At 51.0% G+C, this 24,091-nt stretch overlaps 1 protein-coding gene across 5 annotated transcripts in view; it reads left to right on the forward strand.

Moving 5' to 3' along the window:
- The window catches only part of BANP (BTG3 associated nuclear protein), a 119,971-nt gene that overhangs the window by 30,738 nt on the left and 65,142 nt on the right, over positions 1 to 24,091 (forward strand). For 4 of the 5 annotated variants that reach the window (XM_060000863.1, XM_060000866.1, XM_060000862.1 and 1 more), the window contains 2 exons: positions 1,712 to 1,911; positions 21,222 to 21,397. In XM_060000863.1, the coding sequence (XP_059856846.1) occupies positions 1,712 to 1,911; positions 21,222 to 21,397 (376 nt within the window). Of the gene's footprint in view, positions 1 to 1,711; positions 1,912 to 19,712; positions 19,830 to 21,221; positions 21,398 to 24,091 lie in introns of all 5 variants that reach the window. The other variant, XM_060000864.1, reaches the window with a different exon arrangement.

The raw sequence follows: 24,091 nt of genomic DNA on the forward strand, positions 1-24,091 counted from the left end.
CTTGTATATAGAAGACTTACTTAAAAGTACTATTCTCTGCCTTTCTTTGTTTTATTAATTTGTGAAGTTGTGTTATTAGTGTATTAACAGTGATGTTTGTCCAAACTCCAGGCAGAATCACTTCTAATTCAGAATTAAGACGATGAGGTTTCACTGTGTTTAGGGAATTTGGGAGCCGCATGGTTGATGTCTTCAAATTATAAAAAATAGTGGGGTCATCGGTGATTTGATCTCAAGACTTCAGCCAGCGGCTAGTGGTTGTCGCGACGTCTTAGGTCAGGGTGGGCCTCGGGCGCTGCCTCGATGTCACTCTCGGGATGGGCCGCCCGCGCTGTGTCTCCACATGACCCTGGCGCGGCCTGCCGTGCCTCCACGGCCCGTGCTCCTGCGGGGGAGTCAGCGGAGGGTGTGGGATTTAGCCCTCTCCCGTATGTGTCAGCTCTCCCGCGATGGGACTTGTCAGGGGGGTGATTGCTTGAGACACAGCAGGTTGTTGGGACAGTGTGTGGGTTTTATTTACCCCACTGCTGCCCTTACTGCCGTACAGACCGGGCAGTTAGACAGATGTGTTTAATTTCTTCAGAAGATCAGCTCAGTCTGTTCAAAGCACTGAATAAGGGTATCCATTTTCCCCGCCTCCTGGGCCTTGACTCCAGCCGCACGGTGTGATGGACCACGTGGCTCTAGCTGTGGGGTCACCTCCCGTGAGGAAGGGGAGCGGCCGCCGGAGTGGGTCAGCCGCGGCCAGTGGGCAGAGGGGCCGGCCTCCGTGCCGCCCCCTCCGTGCGCTGGGGTCCCGGTCTGCTCCGAATGGCCCCTGTGCCCGTCTGCTCTCCGCAGTCTGTCCCCTTCCTGCTGATGTGACTGGCACTCTGGGCATTTTTCCCTTTGAAGTCAAGGGCAGAAAAGGAGAGAGACAAGGTAAAATACGAGCTCTTCACTATTTCAGCTGCTGCCCCCCCTGCCCCCCTCACTGCTGAGCTGGGCGGTTGGATGCCCCAGGGGCTTGCTCCGGGCTGGCGCCCGTTTCCCAGTATCAGCTGGTGAGGCCAGCGGGGGCAGCAGCCTGCTTCCCTCTGTGCCCCTGCCGACTCAGGGCAGGAGCAGCCGCCGTGGGAGGGGGCGAGCTTCCTGTCCGGTGTTTGTCTGAGCCATTCCTTGCCTTTGGAACCACACACGTCCCTGTGGTCGGCAGGACTTGGGTGGCAGCAGTGGAAGGCGAGGCTGCTCTTTCTGTGGCCACTAGGTGGCAGGCGTGCTGCTCCCACGCGCAGGAGAGTCATTGCCACATTTCACCTTGGGGGTGGGGCTCGGGCGAGTGTAACGCGAGCAGGCGGTTTCCGGGCCGTTTTGATGTTGGATGTCATCTGTTTTCATTGTAGAATTTGACCAGTTTTATGTGTAAGTTTACTGATTAATAGAAACTTGCGTTGTAACGTCCACTTACATCTTGTGTTATACGGACTTAAGTGTAACTAAGAATCGCAACTACACAGAGAAGAGCCCGATTAAGTAGTCACATTGTGAGTGCACAAGGTCGAGCTTGTTTAGTGAAATGCTTCTGGCTTATAACTAAAGAGCTGAAGTGCGAGGATCGTTCTGTGGGAATAGATACAGCTGAGTCTGGGAAATAACTGTTTGATGTTCCTTGGAATTATCTCCTTGGAGTTCAGGATGCCCTTCCTGAAGCTTTCCTTTTTTTCACTTGCAGTCATTCCTGTATTCCATTAACCAGACAATCTGCTTGCGATTGGATAGCATTGAAGCCAAGCTGCAGGCTCTGGAGGCCACATGTAAATCACTGGAAGAGAAACTGGATCTGGTCACCAACAAGCAGCACAGCCCCATCCAGGTGCCCATGGTGGCGGGCTCTCCTCTCGGCGCCACCCAGACCTGCAACAAAGTGCGATGGTAAGAACCTCCTCCCCGGGCCCATGCCCCCCGGTGCTCTCAGGGCAGGATCCTAGTCAGACTGGAAGGAAACACGGGGCCTCTGCGGGGCGGCTGGGGTCGTCCTCACAGTTTTATTTTGACATAAGCCAGGCTGGTGCATCTCTCCTTTGGAACTGGCCCACCGGAGCTTTGAAGCTGTACGTTCGTTTCTTCTCTTTTTTTTCTGTTCCATTTGGCTAGTCTTGAGAGAATTTTTTCTTCATAGGTAGCTTTTTTTTTTTTTTGCGGTACGCGGGCCTCTCACTGTTGTGGCCTGTCCCGTTGCGGAGCACAGGCTCCGGACGCACAGGCTCAGCGGCCATGGCTCACGGGCCCAGCCGCTCCGCGGCATGTGGGATCCTCCCGGACCGGGGCACAAACCCATGTCCCCTGCATCGGCAGGCGGACTCTCAACCACTGCGCCACCAGGGAAGCCCCATAGGTAGCTTTTTATACATTTCACTTGAGTATATCAAACTTTCCATTCGTGTCTATAGTTTTTATTGTGCCTGTATTTTGTTTTTCTATCTAGAGCCTAACGGTAGTGACGTGTAGTAGTTCAGGTGCCGTTTGAATCAAAGCTTCTGGAGAGTGTGGGCCGATGGGAAGGGTGTCTCTGTCTCTGACCTGTTTGCCTGTCCTTGGTCCAGGGCACCGTCATGGGCTCTGCTGAGATGAGCGGAAGCTCAGGTCGTGGGCGGCTCCTTCCATCAGTTCCACTGGTGTTTTTTTTTTTTTTTTGCGGTACGTGGGCCTCTCACTGTTGTGGCCTCTCCCGTTGCGGAGCACAGGCTCCGGACGCGCAGGCTCAGCAGCCATGGCTCACGGGCCCAGCCGCTCTGCGGCATGTGGGATCTTCCCGGACCGGGGCACGAACCCGTGTCCCCTGCATCGGCAGGCGGACTCTCAACCACTGTGCCACCAGGGAAGCCCTCCACTGGTGTTTTTATCCTTGCCCACGGTGGGCTACGAGGAAATCTCAGTGTGACGATGGCAACACTTGTCTTTGCGCTTGACCAGAGCTCGGGGCTTTTACTGAGGGTCTTGTCGTGGCTCTCTGGGCCAACTGCTGCCTCTCTCCCGTGTGTCTGCGGAGGAGGGTGGTGCGGCTCAGAGGAGGGGGAGCCACGGCCAGGCTGCTGCCGCATCTGCAGGTCCACGCACGTGTGCCCTGGGGCACGTGGGATTGAGGAGGGTGCTCAAGTATGTGCCTCGTGTCAAGGTGGCTGCCTGTCCTGGTCTGCCTGGGACAGCCGTGGATGACGCCTGCAGTGTGGGCCTCCTTTAACTCTCAGAAGTGTCCTGGGGTGTTGGAGACCCTGTGTGGCCCCGAAAGCTGCTCTCCAGCCGGGGTGGGGGACCCCAGGGGTCTCTGTCCCCAAAGGGAAGGCCTGTTGGTCCGTGGTGATTCACCCTGTGTTTATACCTTGTCCTGATGGGTCAGCCGTATCTTTTCTCCCAGTGAACATTTGTGGAGTGTGTCCTCTCTGCAGGCAGTGAGGCTCAGACCTACCAGGACCAGTACCTTTTTTTTTTTTTTGAAGAAGCTGGTTGTCCATTTACTTATTTATTTATTTATTTGGTTGTGCTGGATCTTAGTTGCAGCAGGCGGGCTCCTTAGTTGTGGCATGCGAGCTCTTAGTTGTGGCATGCATGTGGGATCTAGTTCCCTGACCAGGGATCGAACCCGGGCCCCCTGCATTGGGAGCGCGGAGTATTAACCACTGCGCCACCAGGGAAGTCCCAGCCAGTGCCTTTTTTAAAGAATAATTTTTTTGTAATGCCCTCATATCCTAAAATGCAATGTTTAGAAAATGTAATTTAAAAACTAATGTAATGTCTTAATAATAATGTAAGGAGAAATAAAAGGATGGTCATGTATAATAAAATAACATATATTTTGATATGGAAAAGGCTGGGGGAACTACATAAGGAGTTAGTGAATAGGACCAAACCTCCCATGTCAGAGCTGGCAGCTGGGAGGGCTGTCACCCTGGGACTCAGATACCAGTTGGTGGTGGAATATTTCGAAATGAGCAGTTCTTGATGAAGTTTCACATAAAGCAAAGTGTAGTTTTTTCTAGACTCAAACAATAGTGAAATTCCGGGAAAATTCACCTTACGTTGAAACTATCCAAAAATACTTTGTGTATGAGTGTAGAATGGAGTAAGATTCTGGGCTCAGAGAGTTAGAAGCGTGTTGTTCACGCCCATGAATGGGACCTGTGGGATCTGTGTGGGAAAGGTTTCTGTCGGGGAGGCTGTCTCATGCCGTGAAGGCTGGCAGCCTCCTTGGCTCTGCCTGCCAAACCCGTGGGGTCTCAGGTATAACCAAGTGCGCCCCCGGGCCCCGCCCTCGAGGACTGTTGCTCTGAGAGGTGAGGCGAGAGTGAGACAGGCTTCCTGCCCTGAGTAAGGATGGCTCTCGTGGTGGCGTGTCACTTTGTCACCTGTGTCGGGAAGAGGTCGTCTTCAGGACCCAGGGATGTGCCGCTCATACTGCACCGTCGGTGGTTTGTGGCCGTTCCATGAGGTTGGGCGGACGAGGACGGGTCCTCGGGGCTGCAGGTGGCGCTGCAGCTGTGCTTGGACCCTGAGGCCGCTCGTTTGGGGCTTCCCTGGGTGTCAGGTCCAGGGGGGAGGACGGACCTCGGCGGGCAGGTTGTCCTCGTTTGACACCATGGGGTGACCGGGCTGAGTCACAGAGTTGTGCTGTTTCCAGTCTGCCCGTTTTCAGAAGGAGGATGGGGGAGAAGGGCAGGTCTGCAGGGACCACCAGCCCTGTCCTCTCCTGCAGGCCAGTGATGGACCCGCCATGGCCACGCCCGGCCTGCTGCTGAGTGCGGCCTGACTCGTGGGCCACGTCCCGTCTGACGATGGCGCTGATGGCTGTTTGGGGGAAGCCACTTCCAGACTGCAGGGAGGCCCCTTCTCTCTCCAGCATTCCAGTGACGGCGGGGCTCGTGGGGCGTGTTAGCGACTCTCCCGTTCAGGAAACCCAGAGCGCTTCCCTCTGCTGGGGAGAAGCTGTCATCGTGGAGAGACCTCCGTGTGCATTGACAAGTGGTGAAATCAGAGTAAAGTTTTCTAATACAGACTCAGGTGTGTAATCTAGTTAATGCAGCTCAGTTAGCTCTTCTGGTTTTAAAGGATCGTATCGTGACATAAAGTCAACCCATTATAGAATACACTTATTGTATGTTGGCAGAAGATTTATTACTATCGTTAATAAAACCATTACTTATACAAGTTAATGTTAGATTAATAGAAGGAAAGGTCACTCCTTTGTTTTCTTAGACATAGTTTAGAATAGGTTGTTTATGAATGATTTTAATACTAATGCCAGATACTAAGTCTGGCATTTCCCTCCATGAATGTTCTAAAAATGAGAAATAAAAATTACCAGTAATCGAAAGCTGTTAACAAGAAAATTTGGGCAGAAGTAAAGGTCAAGAATTCAACCCTAGTATATCAATGAAAAAAGTGTATATTTAAGTTAGAAAATGACTAATTTATAAGCACCTAAGTAAATGAGAAACGTGTGTCTTAAGTGTGGGTAGTAGAACACAGAAAAGGAAGTGTCCAAAAAACAATGAGAAATCGGTTAACGTTCCGAGTAATAAAGTACTTCTACAAGTACTTTGTACCTCAGATACTTAAAATAACAGTTAGAAGCATATAAATCCCACATTATTTTATATCCGGATCATGTGCTTTAAAAAATAACTTAAGATTCCTTAGGCCACTTGGCACTGGCGTGAGTGTTGTTGGGAAGTCTGTCATCTCCCAGGACAAACGAGGATGACCCTGAGGGGCTTGTCGGCTGTGACGAGGCCTCTGGATGGTGGGTGACGAGTTGTCCACTGCAGCGTCACTGGCCCCTCCACTCGGAGAGGCCGCACCTGGCCCAGAGCAGTCCAGCAGCTGTGGGACGCACCGAAATCCACTCGCCTGTGGGGTATTTCTAATTAAAACTGGCCTGGACTAGACTTTGCTCTCAGCTCTGAGAATTATTTATTTATTCTCTTGAATTCCCAGAGCACAGAGGGCAGTGGACTGCTGCCAACCCTATTTGGCATTTTGGATCCAGATTTTTCAGATTCTACGCCTGAATGAGATCCTTTAAATAAATTCAAGAAAAAAGAAGAGAAAGAAAGAGAGAAAACCTTTTTCTTTGATGCTAAAGCTTAATCATTGTAATAAACATGTTTGTAAGTTTACTTGGATGGGCTTTCATTCAGCAATGGTGTTCTACTTGGGAAAAAGAAAAATGGACTTGGCTTCTTTGGGGTGACTGCTTCCTTTCCTCCTTGTACGTGTGCCGTAAATTGGGATTTTGCCTCATTGTGATCCTAGGTGTAGCCATGTGAGGTTTCAACCCTAAAGCTGTGTCGTGCTGGCATTGGAAGGGGCAGGCGCCGAAGCTTTCTGTGACGAGCTGCACAACTCAGTACGTGGCAGCTCACCCTTCACGTGCCCCCGTGAGCATTTTAGGAGCAGCCTCCATTGAATTGCGTGGCGTGATGGGATCAAGTGTGTGGATGGGGACGTTTATCTGGATTAATGTAAAACCCCATTTTCTGAGCTTTGAGGCCAGGCACAGCCACTTGAAGGACAGGCAGTAGGTAGGACCGAGCTGAGCCTGGGGTGCAGGCCCACCTGGGTTGCTGTCCTGGTAGATGCCCTCTGGGAGGCCAGTGCAAGTGCCCATGTGCAGTGTGGGGACCCAGGGACCTGTCCCTGCTGCCCAGCGGGGTCCTGTGGAGCCAGACTTACCGAGAGTGACTCCAAGCCAGCTGGTTCAGGTTTGTTTGTTTTCATGAACTGAACATACTGATTAACTAGAAAAATGCTTGTGTTTCTTTTAAAACAATTGATTTTTATTCTTTTTTTGTTTTATATATACATACATATATATATATATAAAAATATTTAATTTTCTGGTCTTAGTTGTGGCGTGCGGGCTCTTCATTGTGGCGTGCGGGCGTCTCTCTAGTTTTGGCACACGGGCTCCAGAGCGCGTGGGCTCAGTAGTTGTGGTGCATGGGCTCCAGAGCATGCCGGCTTAGCAGTTGCCCTGCAGCATGTGGGATCTTAGTTCCCCAACCAGGGATCAAACCCACGTCCCCTACCTTGGAAGGCAGATTCTTAACCACTGCACCACCAGGGAAGTCCCTCTTTTCTTTATTTTTTAATGTACAAATGGTTTATTTATTGAGATATTATTGACATATAACACATTTTTAGCTTTAAAAGCTTAAACATTTCTTTTAAAGCTTTAGTGTGTTCCTATAATTTTAAAACAACTGTAATGAATCAGAGGCTTCTTTTTTCCCCCCCCTTAATATTTATTTATTTATTTCAGCTGCGCCGGGTCTTAGTTGCAGCACACGGGTCCTCGTTGAGGCATGTGGGATCTTTTAGTTGCGGCACGAGGGCTCTTAGTTGCAGCCTGTGGGCTTCTTAGTTGTGGCATGCGGGCTTCTTCGTTGCGGCATGTGGATTCTTAGTTGCGGCATGCGGACTCTTAGTTGTGGCATGCATGTGGGATCTAGTTCCCTGACCAGGGATCGAACCCAGGCCCCCTCCATTGGGAGCGCGGGGTCTTACCCAATGGACCACCAGGGCAGTCCCGAGAGTCTTCTTTTAATACTCAAAACTGAAAAAAAGAAAAAAAAGTGATTTCTTTTAAAGTTTTTCTTTCAGAGAAATGTGTCATGTAAGATGAAAGTTTACGTGTAAGGGGAAAGTTTTCTTCTTTCTTTTCCTCTAAGCTGGTTATTCACCCACAGAGAATTGAACTATTTGATCAAAAAGTTATTTAAATTATTAAATTATTTAAATTCCCTCTAATATGCTGGTTGCTGATTCTTTGTTTTATTTCCCAGAGGGTCTTTTTAAAGAAGTAAAAATGTTGATGGATGTTTATGGAAAGGCTGTTCTGGTTTTTTGAGCCCTCATGGCTCCTGGGTAGAGAGGGGCCTCCTTCTGGGCGTCTCGGTTCCGGCAGTGCCGCCCCAGCGTCTCTGGGTAGTCATATTGTTCAGAGTTTAAGGTCGAAAGTACAGCATTTCATAGGCTTTGGACTGTGACAAGATAGGGTTGTTTGAATTGTGAAGAGATGGTTTGGTTTTAGCCATGAGGGATTTGCTTCATCCTTTCCTTATCGAATTTTGCATTTTGCGATTTCCATTTAATTTTGTGTACGTATGACTTCTTTTCCTGACTGGTGTGGGTTACCTTTCACAGCTGCGTACTTCTGGTGGCCTAATCCTGATACCCTGTACATGTCAGGGCTACCGATCAGAGAAAACATACAGTTTACATACATACAATTTAGGGGATTGTTAACCTCATGACTACAGATTAGAGATACAGTCTAATAACCAAAGCAGGTATAGTCAGAAGTTTTAATAGATGATGTACATTCTCATAGTTTGGAGCACTTCTCTAGTTTTAGGATAGCTCATGCCTCATGACTGGGGTTGTGTTGAATCTGAAGACCATTTGGAGAGAACTGCCGTCCTTACACCATTGAGTCTTCTGATCCACGCACAAGGTACACCTCTCCATGTTCGCAGGTCTTTAATCCCTCTCAGCAGTGTCGTATAGTTTTCATTGTAAAGCTCTTACATGCATTTGTTAAATTTATCTCTAAGTACTTCATACTTTTAGATGCTCTAATACATGGTATTGTGTTTTAAATTTTAACTTCTGCGTGTTCATTGGCAGTATATAGAAATACAGTAGACTTTTCTCTGCTGGCCTTTATCCTGAATTATTTCTAAATTCACTTGTTTTAGTAGCTTTTCAGTAGGGTTTTTAAAAAGTTTTACTTCCTATCAAAGTTCTGTACCTTTTCTTACTTTGCCGCACTGACTGTGATCTCCATTTCAGTGTATACTTTTTAAAAAATATTTTTACCTTATTTCTGGTCTTTGAGTGAAAGCAACCAGCCTTCACCATTAAGTGTGATGTTAGCTGCGCATTTTTCATAGCTGCTCTTTGTCCGGCTGAAGAAGTTCCCTTAGATTCCTTATTTTGTGAGTTTTTGTCCTGAGCAGGCGTTGAATGTTTACATGCTTTTTATGTACCTACTTGAGATGACATTTGCTTTTCCTCCTTGATTCTGTTGCTACGGTGAATTACACTGCTTGATCTTGGATACTAAAGCAGCCTTGCATTTCTGTCGTAATACGCCTGACTTGATCGTAGGGTAGAACCCTTTTTATGTGTTTGGAGTGACGGCTAATATCTGGTTATGGATTTTTGCATCTCTGTTTGTGGATTGTATTAGTCTGTAGTTTTCTTTCTTGACGTGTCTTTATCTGTCTTGTTATCAGGATAATGCTTGCCTCAGAAGGTGAGCTCATTGTCCGTTTTTTTAAAAGAAGTAATTAATTAATTAATTTATTTATTTTTGGTTGCGTTGGGTCTTTGTTACTGCACGCAGGCTTTCTCTAGTTGCGGCGAGCGGGGGCTACTCTTCATTGTGGTGCACGGGCTTCTCATTGCGGTGGCTTCTCTTGTTGCGGAGCACGGGCTCTAGGCGCACGGGCTTCAGTAGTTGTGGCACATGGGCTCAGTAGTTGTGGCTCACAGGCTCTAGAGCGCAGGCTCAGTAGTTGTGGCACACAGGCTTAGTTGCTCTGAGGCATGTGGGATCTTCCCGGACCAGGGCTCGAACCCGTGTCCCCTGCATTGGCAGGCGGATTCTCAACCACTGCGCCACCAGGGAAGCCCCATCGTCTGTTTTCTGAAAGTGTTTCTATAGGATTAGTTTCATTTCCTCCTTAACTATCTGGTAGAGTTTGCCAGTGAAGACATCTGGCCTAGGTTTTAATTTTGAATTCAATCTCTTTAATAAATGCAGAACTTTAATAAACGTGGCACTTCTTGAGACCGTATTGTTTGATTTGTGTCCCTCAGGAGGTTTCCTGTTTGTTGAAACTCTGGAGTTTATTTGTATAATATTCTCTCTTCACTGTAGGTCCACGTGACATTCAGTTGCTGAGTCTCCTCGGGCTCCTGGCCTGCGGCACTTACTCAGCCCCTTGTCTGTATGGCTTTTGGGGGTGCTGGTCAGGTGTCTCGTGGGGTGCCCCTGGTGGCTTGGGGAGGACGGTCGCAGAGGTGAAGGCCTCCCACTGCCTCTGCTGGGGTGCAGCACGGCGTGGCCTGTCTGTGTGGCCTGGAGGCGGGTCACGGGGCTGAGCGGCGGCAGGCCTGGCCTCTGCGCAGGCGCTGTCCTCCCCGGCCCCTGTGCCAGCCCTGCTCAGGGAGCAGAAGTCGCGCGCTACGTCCCAGGGAGCGTCTGCCCCTTCAGGCACTGGCCTCACGCTGTCCCAGCTTTGGCCGTCGGGAGTGCTCGTCGGTGGCTCTGGTGACCTTTGACACCCCCCTCCCCCTTGTGGGTCTTTTGTTTGGTTTGAGCGCTTCCTTCCGGGCTGTGCAAGACGTCCCTTGCCTAGTCCTAGAGGCGTCCTGTCTCCTTCCGTTGGGGATGGAGCTGTGGGTGCCAGGGTCTGGCTGCCTGGGGTGTCCCCCACTCCCAGGCCTGCCTTTCTGTGAGCAGGCGTCTCTGCAGCTCCTCTGGAAGGAGAAGAAGGGACGCACAACTCTTCTGCTGCCTCGGGGCTGTGACTTTGCACTTGCAGCGTCCTGTCCTGGGCGCTGTGGCTTCTGTGGGGTGGGGGCGGGGTGGATCCCACGCCTTCTGGGTCCTGTTGGCTCCAGGCAGCTGGGGGTTGACGTTCGTGGCAGCAGGTTGCCCCATTTCTCTGGTGCAGTTGGTTATTTTGGGGGAGTTGGTTTTACACTGTATTTTGCTCATCCCCTTCGGTATTGGAAACAAAGTTTCAGTGCTAATTTATTCTTATCCCTAAGAGTGTTTTTGTGGATCCTGGTTTTTATGACCTTTTCATCTTTAACCTGCAAGCTAGAGAAATAAACCCTTTAAGACACATGTTAGTGACTGTTCAGATGCCTGGCTGTTGGCATCTTTAACCTGCAAGCTAGAGAAATAAACCCTTTAAGACACATGTTAGTGACTGCATCTTTTCATCTTTAACCTGCAAGCTAGAGAAATAAACCCTTTAAGACACATGTTAGTGACTGTTCAGATGCCTGGCTGTTGGCTGGTTTACGGGAACTGCCACAGCCCAGGACCCCTGGGACTTGTGCCTCCTGCTCATGTTCTTGGCGCCAAGTGGCATTTCTGGTCCCCCCACTGCTCTCCCCGCAGGGACCTGAGACCCCATGCCCTCCATCCTACTCCCTAAGGCCTCTGGGATGCGTGAGCACTTGTCCCGGGGCTACGTTTGCATGGAAGGCACCTGGAAATGGAGCCTGGCTGTGCGGCATCTCCCAGAACAGGTGCACCTATGAAAGGGGGCAGGGGGTCATGGTGGACCCCAGCCTACCTGCCTCTCAGGTGTGAGGACCTCGGGGCATCTGGTTTTATTGTTTAACTGAGTGTTAAACAGTAACAAAATTGTTTTAATTTAATTTATTTATTGTTTTAATTTATTTTATTAATTTAATAAAAAATCTGGTTTTATTGTTTAACTGAGTGTCCCCCCGACCCCTCTTTTTTTGCTCTTACTGAAACTGTAGGACCCCGGTAAAAAAAGTAAACAATTTTCTTTTTGTAAGTACAATACGTGGGACACAATTTCGTATTTTATTAGGACCCCGGTTCTTGTATGTGAGACAGGACTATAACTGGAAAGCCAAGGATATGTGCCTTACCCTCCTGCTGGCATATTCTCATAAGCAGAAAAGAGGATTACTCGAGATTCTTGTGAGCTCGCTTCTGTCAATAGAGGGTTACACAAAACTCAGCATTTCCAAAACTGAGCTGGATGAGTGACAATTTTGAATTGCAGAAAGATCAGTGTCAGCAGATACACTGTAGTGAGGCTCAATGGTAGGAGAGAGGGAGGCAAACAATTTTTTGCACACTTTTTATTCTTATTTTTGTATTTATTGTTTAAGATTTATTTTATTTATTTATTTTTGGCTGCGTCATGTCTTCATTGCTGTACGCGGGCTTTCTCTGGTTGCTGTGAGCGGGGGCTACTCTTCATTGCGGTGTGCGGGCTTCTCATTGTGGTGGCTTTTTTCGTTGCAGAACACGGGCTCTAGGCGTGCGGGCTTCAGTAGTTGTGGCACGTGGGCTCAGTAGTTGTGGCTCGCAGGCTCAGTAGTTCGGGCACGTGGGCTCAGTAGTTGTGGTGTGCGGGCTTCAGTAGTTGTGGCACATGGGCTTAGTTGCTCCGCGGCATGTGGGATCTTCCCGGACCAGGGCTCGAACCCATGTCCCCTGCGTTGGCAGGTGGATTCTTAACCACTGCACCACCAGGGAAGCCCCACACACTTTTTAATATTCGGCTGGAACTCCTCCCCCACCACAGAAAACAAAATTGGGCATCATTGTGTGAGCAGAAATAATGCCCAAATTGACTGCCTCACTCATGTACTGACGAAAATAATCAATAAACAATCTATAATATGAACAGAGAAGAGTTTTACGTGAGTGAAACTAAGGACTGTAGCACAGAAGACTGCTCCAGAGAAGCAGGGTTTTCAGCACAGTTTTACATCTCGTCAGAACAGGGAACATCAGACAGGTCAGGGACACACACACTCCTTCAGGGTTCCCACGGGACAGACCGGCATGCGCACAGAGTCGGCGTGGCCTTGGCACCTGGGAAGGGAGGCTTATCGTGGAAGGAGGAGCAGCCCTGGCCTCCCGGGGAGGGAGGCATTTCATGTTATTTTCGCGTGGACACTCTCTGCTTCTGATCACTGTGGCCTTTTCTTTAACGGTTAAAGCAGATGTACGGTGAGTGTCCGCTAGGCCACAAAGTCAAGCTGACTCAGGTGTGAGCCAGGGTGGCGCCCACACCTCAGTGTGCGAGCGTCCCTTTCACCACAGGCTGCAGGCAGCAGCCCCGTGTGAGCCGCGCTGCTGTGCGCCGTTGCGGTCGCAGGTCACTCTGGAGGCTGGCTTTGCCGGCTGGGAGTTGGTGCAGGCACCGTGACCCGGCCCCCCCGCCGCGCAGCCTCGCCTCTGGGCATTTTAAGTCGCCTAGCCTTGTCTTGGGAAGGTTAGAAGCTTCTCCTAGGACGGCAGTGCCCCCAGCCTGTGTGGACGCCCACTTGTGGATGCTCGGGGTGCGCCAGCCCGGCCCCAGCCCTAGAGCATCTGGTGTCCACGGCGCGCTGCTGCGGGTGGCGGCTGCTCTCCGCTCCCGGATGAGCTTTTGCTCAGAGAACTCACAGTCAGCGCTTGTGGACGTTCTTCTTGCTCCTTGGAAACTGGAAATAAGGGGTGACCATGCTGCTTGGACAGACCTGATTTTTCCCGAGGGACCCCGTTCCTCCAGGGAGCCTAAGGAGTGCTGGTGGGGTTTAACCCCATGCCCAACCTGCCCCCGCCTGCCCTGAGCCACGTCCGTGGCCGCTTGTTCACTGATGGCAGCCTCGGTGTCCATTCAAACCATGGTCACGTGGTGGGACTGACGAGCAAGGGGCAGAGGAGTCGGTGCTTTAGGGCAGCAGCACAGGGCGTTCTGACCTGCTCACCAAGCAGTGTTCTGAAACTCAGGGGAGGCTGAAGGCCGCTTTGTAAGAGAACTTGGAAATGTTTCCCAGGACAGCTCTGAAAGCTGAAGATATTTGGTTTTAAATCCATCAAAATAAAACCATTAAAATCCCCAACACTGAAAGGGTAAGTGGTAGCAGTAGTTGAAATAGGATTATTCCTGTTGTTCGCCAACAAGTGGCAAAGGGCACGAGAGATTCTTGGCTTTGAATCCAGGCTCCGTCACCTGAACGTGATGAGACCTTGAGCAGATTCTACCCTTTCTAAGCATCAGTTTCTTCATCAGTAGAAGGCGAGTAAAAGTCGTGAGCGAGGGTTGCTGTGAGGGGATGACGCGTGTGAGCGCTTAGTGCTCCTTGATCCCCGGGAGGCCGAGAAATCATTCACCGAGTGTCCGACGCCGTCAGCCAGCCTCGTGCCTGCTGGGCGCACACGGTCAGCCCTCAGGACGCAGGTTGCCCTGAGTGAGGACGGCATCCTGGGCTGTGCTCTGGGCCTCGCGTCTGTGGGCGCCTGCTCTGTTCTTTTTTTTCGCAGTATGGACCAGCCGAGCGAGCCCGAGGTTGCCCCTCAGATCTGAGGCTGCTCCTTGAACACACAGGCTTGCCGGTGTCCTGGGCGTTCATCTAGGCAGCCGGGATGCGTCACTGAACAAAGCAGACGGAAGGTCACATGCACAGTGGGCTGGACCGGGTGGGCTCTGGGGGAGGCTGGTGCTACTGGGAGCAGTGGGCGGGGATTTTGTGCTTGGTGTTGTTTTAAACCAGGGGCACCCATCAGAATCACCTGGGGGAATTGTTAAAAAAAGAGAAGTCCAGGCTCTCCAGGGCGGGCCCTCGCTTCCCCAGGAGATTCTGATGCTCAGGGAGTCGTGGGGTGCAGGTCCGGCTTCACTGACTTTGGTAAAGGACGTTGGCTCTGCTGCTTGAGGACTTTGGGCTCAAACCTGCCATTGCCACTGAGTGGCTGTGTGATCTTGGACGGGCTGTTGGCTATCTGTGCGGGGAAGGTACCACAGTGCCCGCTCCAGGTTTGAGGCTTTGTTTCACGCGGGGCCCTGGGGCAGTCCTGCCTGAGGGGGGCGGCCCCTGCGTGACTGCCCCGCGGAGGTGGTGGGGGCCCTGCGCTCACAGTCACTGTCTGCCAGGGCGGGCAGCCCTCGGCACGTGGTCACAGGTCACAAGCTGTAGGGCGTGCTTTACTTCTGGATGGTAATGTCCTTAGTCCAGAGTATTCAGCTTGTGTGTAACTAGCATAATCTTAGAATTAGGCAAGAGTGTTCAGCTTGCGCGTTAGCCTCATCTTAGAATTAAAACAATCAGGATGGTCTGTGGGTCTAGGCATTTCCCTTTTCCCTTTTGGTTAAGTTTTTATTTAACAGGAACTTTGAAAACTGACATACAGTTCTAAGTAAAGGTATAAATAATGGTTTAAGACTGTGAAAGAATGAACTGAGCACATAAAGTTTTAAAATCCAGAATGACCGAGGAATAGATAAATTGATCAGTGGAACTGAATAGAGAGCCCAGAAATAGACCCACACAAATATGCCGGCTAGATTTTGACAAAGGTGCAAAAGCAATTTGATGGAGGAAGGACAGCTTTTTGAACACACGGTGCGGGAGTAGTTTCCGCAGGCAAAATGAAAGAAATGAACCTCGGTGGAAACCTCACACCTTGAGCAGCAATTGATTTAAAATGGATCACAGATTGCAACATAAAATGTAAGACTGTAAAACTTTGGGATGAAAACACAGGAGAAAACCTGTGGGACCTGGGGCTAGGCAGAGGCTTCTGAGACGTCACACCAACAGCATTATCCATGAAAAATAAAAGAGAGAGTGGACTCAATCGAGATTAAAAACTTACGCTCCTTGAAAGACCTGTTAGGAGCTGAAAAGAAGCGACCGACCAGGAGAAACTGCAAACCACATATCTGATAAAGGACTAGTGGAATGTCTAGAAGAAAGACCTCTCAAAACTCAACAGTGGAAAGTCAAACAATCCAAGTGGAAAGTCGGCAGAAAGCAGAAACAGCTCTTTTACCGGAGAGGAGAGGCGGCTGGTGAGTGAGCGCGTGAAAAGGAGCTCAGCAGCGCTAGCCAGCAGGGAGACGAGGACAGGAGACAGCTGGACACAGCAGGGACCCTCCAGATGCCGGCGGGACACGGAGACCCCGGGCCTCGCGCCGCTGCTGGTAGGCGTGTAAGACGGGGCAGCGGCTCTGGAAACAGATCGGAAGCATTTCTCGCCGTTAAAATGTCCTCACCGTGTGGCCCAGCAAGCATGTTCTTGGGCACTTATCCCAGAGAAATGGAAACTCATGTTCACACAGAACCTCCACATGAATGGCCATGGCCGCTTTGTTTGTAATAACCAAACCTGCAAACACCCCGAAGGCCCCTGTCTGGGTGAAAGGTTAAACATGCGGGTGTGCCCCTAGGCACATGCTTGGGCCTGGCCGCCTGGGAGGTGTCAGCAGAGGTGGCTCAGAGGTCCCACACCCCATGCTCCCACCTCTGTGACATCCTCCGCGTCCGTCCGAGCGGTAGACAGGGAGCAGGTTAGCGGGTGCGCTGGGGAGGGAGGGTGGGCGTGTCCGGGAGGCAGCACGACAGGCGCACGTGGAGACTGGTGCGATCTGAACGAGGCCCGGGGTTGGTGCCAGCGGGGTCCCAGTGTCACTTTCCCGCCCTCGGTGTCACGCTGCCGCTTACACAGGATTCCCAGAGAAGCAGAAGCAGTGGGAGGGGTGTGTGTGGGGACAGCCAGCACCCAGTCTAAGGGGCTTCCCACTCGGAATTGGCTCACACGGCTGTGGAGGCAGCCAAGCATGTGCACAGTCTGTGTGGCAGGTGGACAGGCAGGGGGCATCGTCACCAGGTGGCACCCCATGGGCAGGAGCTGTTTGGAGTCTCCAAGATCGGGGACAGCCTAAACTGCCTTTTATTATTATTTTTTTAAATATTTAATTTATTTATTTAGTTTGTCCATGTCACGCAACCTTTTCTTATTATTTTTTTAAATATTTAATTTATTTATTTAGTTTGTCCATGTCATGCAACCTTTTATTATTATTTTTTAAATATTTAATTTATTTATTTAGTTTGTCCATGTCATGCAACCTTTTATTATTATTTTTTTAAATATTTATTTATTTAGTTTGTCCATGTCATGCAACCTTTTATTATTATTTTTTTAAATATTTAATTTATTTATTTAGTTTGTCCATGTCACGCAGCATGTGAGATCTTAGTTCCCCAACCGGGGTCGATCCTGTACCCCCTGCAGTGGAAGCGCAGAGTCCTAACCACTGGACCGCCAGGGAAGCCCTTAAACTGCCTTTTAAAGCTCTCACCCGATCAGGCCAGGCCCACCCAGGGTGATCTGTCTCTCGAGTAATTTACCATCAACCAACTGGGACTTTCTATCACATCTGCAAAGCCCCTCCCCAGCAGCACCCAGAATCGTGTCTGACTGGGTACCTGGGGCTGTGATTCGGCCTTGGCAGGACACTGACGTGCTGTGACAGTTGCCCCGTACGGACCCTCGGGATAACTACTGCTGTCTTCTTTTTTTTTTTTTTTTTTTGCGGTACGCGAACCTCTCACTGTTGTGGCCTCTCCCTTTGCGGAGCACAGGCTCCGGACGCGCAGGCTCAGCGGCCATGGCTCACGGGCCCAGCCGCTCCGCGGCATGTGGGATCTTCCCGGACCAGGACACGAACCCGTGTCTCCTGCATCGGCAGGTGGACTCTCAACCACTGCGCCACCAGGGAAGCCCTGCTGTCTTAATGTGATGTGGATGTTCCATAATTTTTGAAAAACAAAATATTAAGTTGTACAACTTGAGGTTGACGTAATTGCATTAGTGGAAAGGTGTATTTTCTGGAATATTAATATTGGTATTTAAAAACAGATTCATTGCTCACTTAAATGTTTCTGTTATAATCTAAATACCATCATCCATTAAAAACAAGTCCCCTGATGAATAAGCTTTGGACCGTCAAATTTTACATCGTCCCTTTTGCTTTTGAACTTTCTTTCCCACTTCATTTCCTTCACAAGATTTTATCCTGTCAGCCAGGCTGGTGCATTCCTGTGCAACAGAAATACGGATAGAAATTGAAGCTGAAAAATGTATCTACTGTAACCGTGAGGCCTGGAGGGTTAAAAAGAAAGCTCTTCTGGATTGAGGTCTCATTACAGTTCTTAGTACACAGTTGAACAAAACAGGGTAAATTATTACCAGTTTATAGTTAACAATGCAGTGTTGTGAATTTACCCTTGAGATGGATGGGGTTTAGTGTTAGTTAATTCCTGAATCTCTGCACGGTTATGAGTAATCTATCACTTAAAATGACGCAGGGTTCAATGTTGGTTCCATTTCTGTTTTCAGTTTTTATAGTTTGAAGTTCTGAGAAGCTGTGTTTACATAAATAAATCTGTGGAAGATGGAGGAGGTCCTCATTTCTTGCAGGTGTGTGCCAGCAGTCTTAGTGGTCTGTCATCACAGATTACTTTGATTATCTGTGAGCTGAAACCCTAAGTAGGTCCTGCGTGCGCTTTGTCAGAGGCGAGTGGTAAGGAGTGACCCCCGCAGAGCGCCTGCTGTCTTCCGTCTGGATGGACGGGGTGCCTGAATGTGATTGCGGGGAGGCTTTGTGAAAGGGAACAACCACACTGGCCAGAGGTGCTCTCCTGGGGCATCATCTTTAGGACATAGAACGTTCTGGAAGGAGGGCGTCTGGGAATTGAGGCCCTGCGGGATCTGCACACCGAGGGGCCCCCGACGGTCAGGTGCCCCGGGGCTCCCTGTGCTCCAGCTTGAAGCTGGTTGTCTCAGACCAGCATTTCCTTGGTCTTAAGGTCCTTTAGGAAACAGAGGTGTGTTTAGTCTAACGACTTTGCCGGATGTTGGCGTGAATCCATTTTAACCTGTTTATTTCCGGCAGACATCTCAGACCTTGAATGTGCTCGTGTCCATCGTGATGTCCTATCGGGGTGAGAGGGAACACCTTTTTGTGGGTACCCTGTGTGTGACCTCGGTACCTGGCCACTTGTGGTGCCTGACCTGTGGGTAGGTGGTCAGGATCTGGTGGGTTAGTTCAGGTGTCACTGATGATTAAGTAGCATGGCTGAGAAAATGCTGACGCCTTTGAGTGGAATGCAGGCGATTATGCTTCTTTTTTAGGAAAATATCCTGTGGTCCTGCCATTCACTTCCGCATGACACGGTGCCATTTGTGCCTCTGCTTTTGGGGACATTTAACAGGGTGTGGCTGGGACAGGGGCTGGCTTCTCATGGGTGCCTTTGGGTTCATGGGCTTTCCTCCTGTAAAAGCAGGGTTTCCCCGACTTGGAGTTTGGAGAGAGAGATCCAGGCATGACATTGCTCTCAGGTAACACTGCTGTACATCTCGAGTGCCTGTTCTTTCTGCACAAAGCACGGCGGGAAGCGCTGAGGGCTGGAAGGTTAATGAGCAAAAAATCTTGACGACTGTGCTTAGAGACGAGCCACTGGCTCCCGCGTGTTTAAACACGTGTCTCAAAAAATAAAAAAATAAATAAACACATGCCTCCCTCCGGAAAGAGCCCCCGGGGGGGCACAATTCTTTTGTAGCATCGTTTCCTTCGAAGCAAAGTCCCCGGACCCTTGGCTGTAGTTCCTGCACTGGCCCAGCAGAACCCAGAGGTCAGTGCCCGGCGGTTCCCCCGCAGCCCCTCCGCAGGTGTTCGCCCCTTTCTGTCATGACACTCACATCCTGGGATGGAACTGATAAGCACAGTGGTCACGAAAGCCCAGATGGCACGTGGGAATTCGCTGGATGCAGTGAGTAAGTCTCAAGCTGCTTTTCATGCAGACCTGCTCCTTCAGAAACCTTCCTGCACAGTGACAGCTGTGACACCTCTGTCTCTTCTCTGTAAACATGTAAATATTTGTAACCCGACTCTCCCGACAGTGCCAACAAGGAGCAGAGCTAGACTCTCCATTCAGAAGCCCAGCCCCGGCTCGCACTTTGCCCGGTGTCACCCGTGCACGTAGCGCAGCCCTGCCGGGGCCTCCCCTCTGGAGCTCGGGGCGTGGGCGCTGACTTTTGATGACTCTGTGCTCTGACAATGAACGCTGTCGTGTTAAGGTCTTCTTTTCTCTGTGATTCTTTTGTTCCCTAGCGTCGTCCCCCAGACTACAGTAATTCTCAACAGTGATCGGCAGAACGCCGTTGTAGCCAAGATGGAAGACCCCCTGAGCGGCAGGGCACCGGATCCCCTGGAAAATATCATTAGCAAGTCAGTAGCACGACACCCCACCTCTCACTGCCACCGCTGGGGCCCCGGGGACAGGGCGGCGTCCTGGGGCGCCCGTGTCGTTGGGCCCAGGGTTCTCCGCGGCCAGGGTCTGGGGAGGACGGCCTGGCCTGTGTCCACCGCCGCGCGTGCCGGCGGGAGGTACCCTGTGTGCTCACCACGATGCGCGGATCCCGCCCTCTCACCTCACTCCCATCTGTCTTGTCTGTCCGAGCATGTCGGGTCGGCGACGTCCCCTCTGGTTGGTGAAGTGGCGGAGGCGTTTCGAGGTGGTGCCTTTTCCACCCCTTTTTCTTTGGAGACGCTTTGGCTGTACCCTGGGTCAGAGGCGGGAGTGCGTGGAGGGCACCATCGCCCCTCGTGTGCTGGCGCCCCGCCGGCGTCGGCCCCACCGCGCTGCTTCCCGGCGAGTCTCGCAGGCCCTCCTGCAGCCGGTCCCGCTTCTACCTGGCTGTAGCCCAGGTCCCCAGGGCCCCAGACCCCAAGCAGACCGGCCGCGGGAGGTGGGTGCGGACGCTCCGGGCCGAGGCCGTGGGCCGGCAGAGCAGCAGAGGGTCCGTGTGCCTCGTGCCCGCGAGGGCGGAGTCGTGGCCAGGTCCGGAGCGTTTAGCGAGGTCCAGCCCCCAGGATGGAGCCCCCCGGGGTTTGCCTCGGCAAGCAGGGACCTCGCGCTGCTTCCCCTTCCCCGTGCGCGGCAGCATCTCGAAGGAAGTCGAAAAGGTCATTCAGGAGGCAGTAGCGTGCCTCCGGGTAATGGAGCCCGTTTCGGAGCTGGCTGGTGTCTGGTTTCCTGGCCGTGCCTTACTGCGCTGTATCGGGGTCCCTTGTGGTGCTAAGGATGCCCCCCAGGAGATCCTCGACTGGCTTTTTTAGCCCCCTCGAGCGGTTTCTGGCAGTGGGCTAGTTGGGAGTGAGAGCTGCGTCTTCACAGGCCGGGTCATTTCCAGGACATCTCTCGGGACGGAGTGGATCGGTGCAGTCAGTCTGGGTCTGCAGACATACTTTCTCTCACTCAGCCTTTCCTTTGACACGGCCTCAATCTCACCCTGATTCAAACGTCAGCGTTTTGTAGGGTTACCTCCATGATCGGAAGGGAGCGTTCTAGGCCTTGAGTCACAGTGGGTTGTGATTTCACTTCTTTTGTGATGTAAACATGTTTTTAAACGTTCCAAGTTTCATACAGTTTCTTGGAGCCACAGGCTGTCTCCTGCTATTAATCTGAGTAGAAAGAGCTGAGGGAAGGCTGGTGGCCCAGTGCGTGTGCAGAGGTAGCTTCTGTGAGACGTGAAGGGGAGAACGTCGGGGTACAGAACCGTCTCTGCGTGTTGCTGTGCTGCTCTCACCACACTGCTGGTGTCTCTGTTTCCCGCGCAGCGCGGTGCCCGGGCGTCGGCAGAACACCATCGTGGTGAAGGTGCCAGGTCAGGAGGACAGCCACAATGAGGACGGGGAGAGCGGGTCCGAGGCCAGCGACTCCGTTTCCAACTGTGGACAGTCAGGAAGTCAGAACATCGGCAACAACGTCACCCTCATCACCCTGAACTCGGAAGGTGCGTCCTCGAAGCTGCTCCTCTTCTCCGCGTGGACGGTAATGGGCGTGCCGCGGCTCTTGAACAACTCGGGCTGAAACTGCGCGGGTCCATGACACGTGGACTGTTCACTAGTAGTTGTTACAGCGTTGTACGATCTGCACACGGGGAGTCGTGAATATGGGGCGCTGCGTTCACGGGGGGCCCACTAGCAGTTACGTGTGGATCCCTGACCACATGGAGGGTCGAAACCCCCCACATTGTTCCGGTGTCAGCTGTAATTTTTTCCCCTGCTTTTTAGAAAAGTAATATATGTTTATTGTTTTTGAAAGATGCTAAGATATGAAAATGACAAAGAAAGTACAAATAACCGGAGACATTCCTCATCCAGAGATCTCCAGAAACCCTCTGGGCTTTTTCTGCGTTAACATACACGCTAGATTTACGAGTTTGTAACTCGCTTTTCCCCATTGCGTAGTAGAAATCTCTCCACGTTGATGCAGATTTACATAATCGTTTTCAGTCAGGTGTGCTTATTGAATCTAGCTCTGGAGGCTTTCCGATGATGGACAGCTATAACTTGAGAGGTAGCGGTTGGCTCACTTGTCTGACCACAGCTCTGTCCTGTGTCTCTGATGAGGGCCTCACGCAGACTCAGAGGGGCCACACGTCCACGTTGAGTCCACGCTGCCCCTGCCCACTGTGATATAGGGGGAGCATCCTTTCTCCTGCTGGGTCTGGGGGCCACTCTCACCTGGCTCTGGGTCCAGGTGGTGACCTGGCATGCCCTCCAGAGGGTTCCTGCCACCTGGCAGCTTTGCCCTTCTCTTGAGGGCTGAGTCAGTGTTTCCCAAAATAGCGCAGAGAGAGAGGAGGGAACTGGGCAGATGTAGCATCGTGTCACTGGGTCCTCAAGCCTATAATTTGTTAACTAGGAAGGGCTGGTGAGGTGTTTCTGCTTCTCCATCTGAGTCGTTGATTTTTCCTAAGAGCACAGTATAGATTTTTCTACAAAGATTTTCCTGTTAGACTTGTTACCACATCTGAAGCATTGAAAATGTTTTCCTTAAAACGTCATTCACCTCTAACATAAGTTGCTAGGGTTGAGATGGCAGAGCAGGGAACAGAGAAAAAGCAAACTGGGCCACTTAGAAAAAAAATTGAGGTCTAATTTCCATTCCATAAAACTGACCATTTTAAAGCAGACGTGCCGGTAGAGGGTGCACATCACCCCTGTCTAATTGCAGGGTATTTTTACCACCCCAAAGAGACCCCACAGCAGTACCCCCGTGCTCCAGCCTCCAGCCCTGCCACCTCTGATCTGCTTCCTGTCTGTGGGGTTGCCTGTTGTGGATGTTTCATACGAGTGGAAGCACGTGGTGCCCTCCCGTTGTACATGCACCAGTCCTTCATTCCTCTTTATGGCCGGATGACGGCCCATCTAAGTGTGTAGATAGGCCACACTTTGCTGATCTGTCACCCGTTGATGGACGCTGGCGTTCCCACTTTCTGACTGTCACAAACAGTGCTGCTCTGAACGTTTGTGTGTAGGTTTTTGTGCGTGTCTTCATTTTTCTTGGGCTGATACCTGGGAGTGGAATTGCTGGGTCAGGGCAGCTAGTCTCTCTACTCATTAGACTTGAGGAAAAGAGGGTTGCTCCTGATTTCATCTTAGTGGATATCGAATGAAAATTACATCTGTAACAATTGCAGAGAAAGCTAATTGTTCTTATTCTTTTTCCATGTGGATTTTGGGTAAATACTCCCGTAGGTCTAGCTGTGTACTTTAGGCCTAACTTGTTTGGTTTAAACGGCCTCAGCTCTGAAACATGACATTGGATAATTTGGGGGGAGTCTGGGGTTATCATAAAAACCAAAAATGTCATCTTTTAAGTTTGTATGCCCTAATGTGATCTGATTAATGTGAAATATATTTCAGGGGGGACTGCAGACTGACTCTAACGCGAGCTTACAAAAAGGGATCCGAATTTGAGCTTATTAGCATTAAAATCTGTAGGGAAAAAAGTACAGGTTTTCTGTGTGTCTGAGTGCAAGCTTGCTGCCACTGTCCTCGGGAATGTGTCCCCCCCCCACCCCCCTGTAGTTCTACGTCCTGAGAATGTCAGGTTGAGCCACCTCGGTTGGCACGGGGTTTGGGAAGATGGAACAGAGACCGCCGGTGTGTGCACGTAAATGTGGGCAAAAGAGGTAATCTGCGAACGTCTCACACGGGCCTGCAGTGGCGTCCTGTGGCCAACATCTGGTGACATTTATGATGCACTGAGAGTCGGATTCGCTGCTTCCCTCCCGCGTCCTCCCGGGACCAGAATAGCTTGCTCGACTGGGGAGCGTCCAGTCAGCGACTTCCTATCAGAGAAATGGGGATAAGATGTAGGCGCTGAAGGGCTGGAGGCTCGGCCTTAGGTGGAGTCGTCTTACTTCCTGATAAGAGCCCAGGGCTGCACGTAGACAGACGTTCTTCTCTTCTTATAAAAGTATTTCTGTGCCTGATTGCAGAGAACCGCAGAGTTTCAGAATGGCTATTTCTTAAGAATTCCGCATTGTCTGCACGAATTGGCATGCCGTCCCCTAGCAGATCTTTATTATACTGGAGCGGTGCCAGGGGATTTACCCGTGCGTTAATCGGCAGTGCTGGCTGTCACGGCACCAGCTCTGTTTGGATCAGAGAAACGCTGACGGTGGGGAGCGGTGAGC

This window comes from Delphinus delphis, chromosome 20 (assembly GCF_949987515.2).
Source record: "Delphinus delphis chromosome 20, mDelDel1.2, whole genome shotgun sequence".
Lineage (NCBI taxonomy): Eukaryota > Metazoa > Chordata > Mammalia > Artiodactyla > Delphinidae > Delphinus > Delphinus delphis.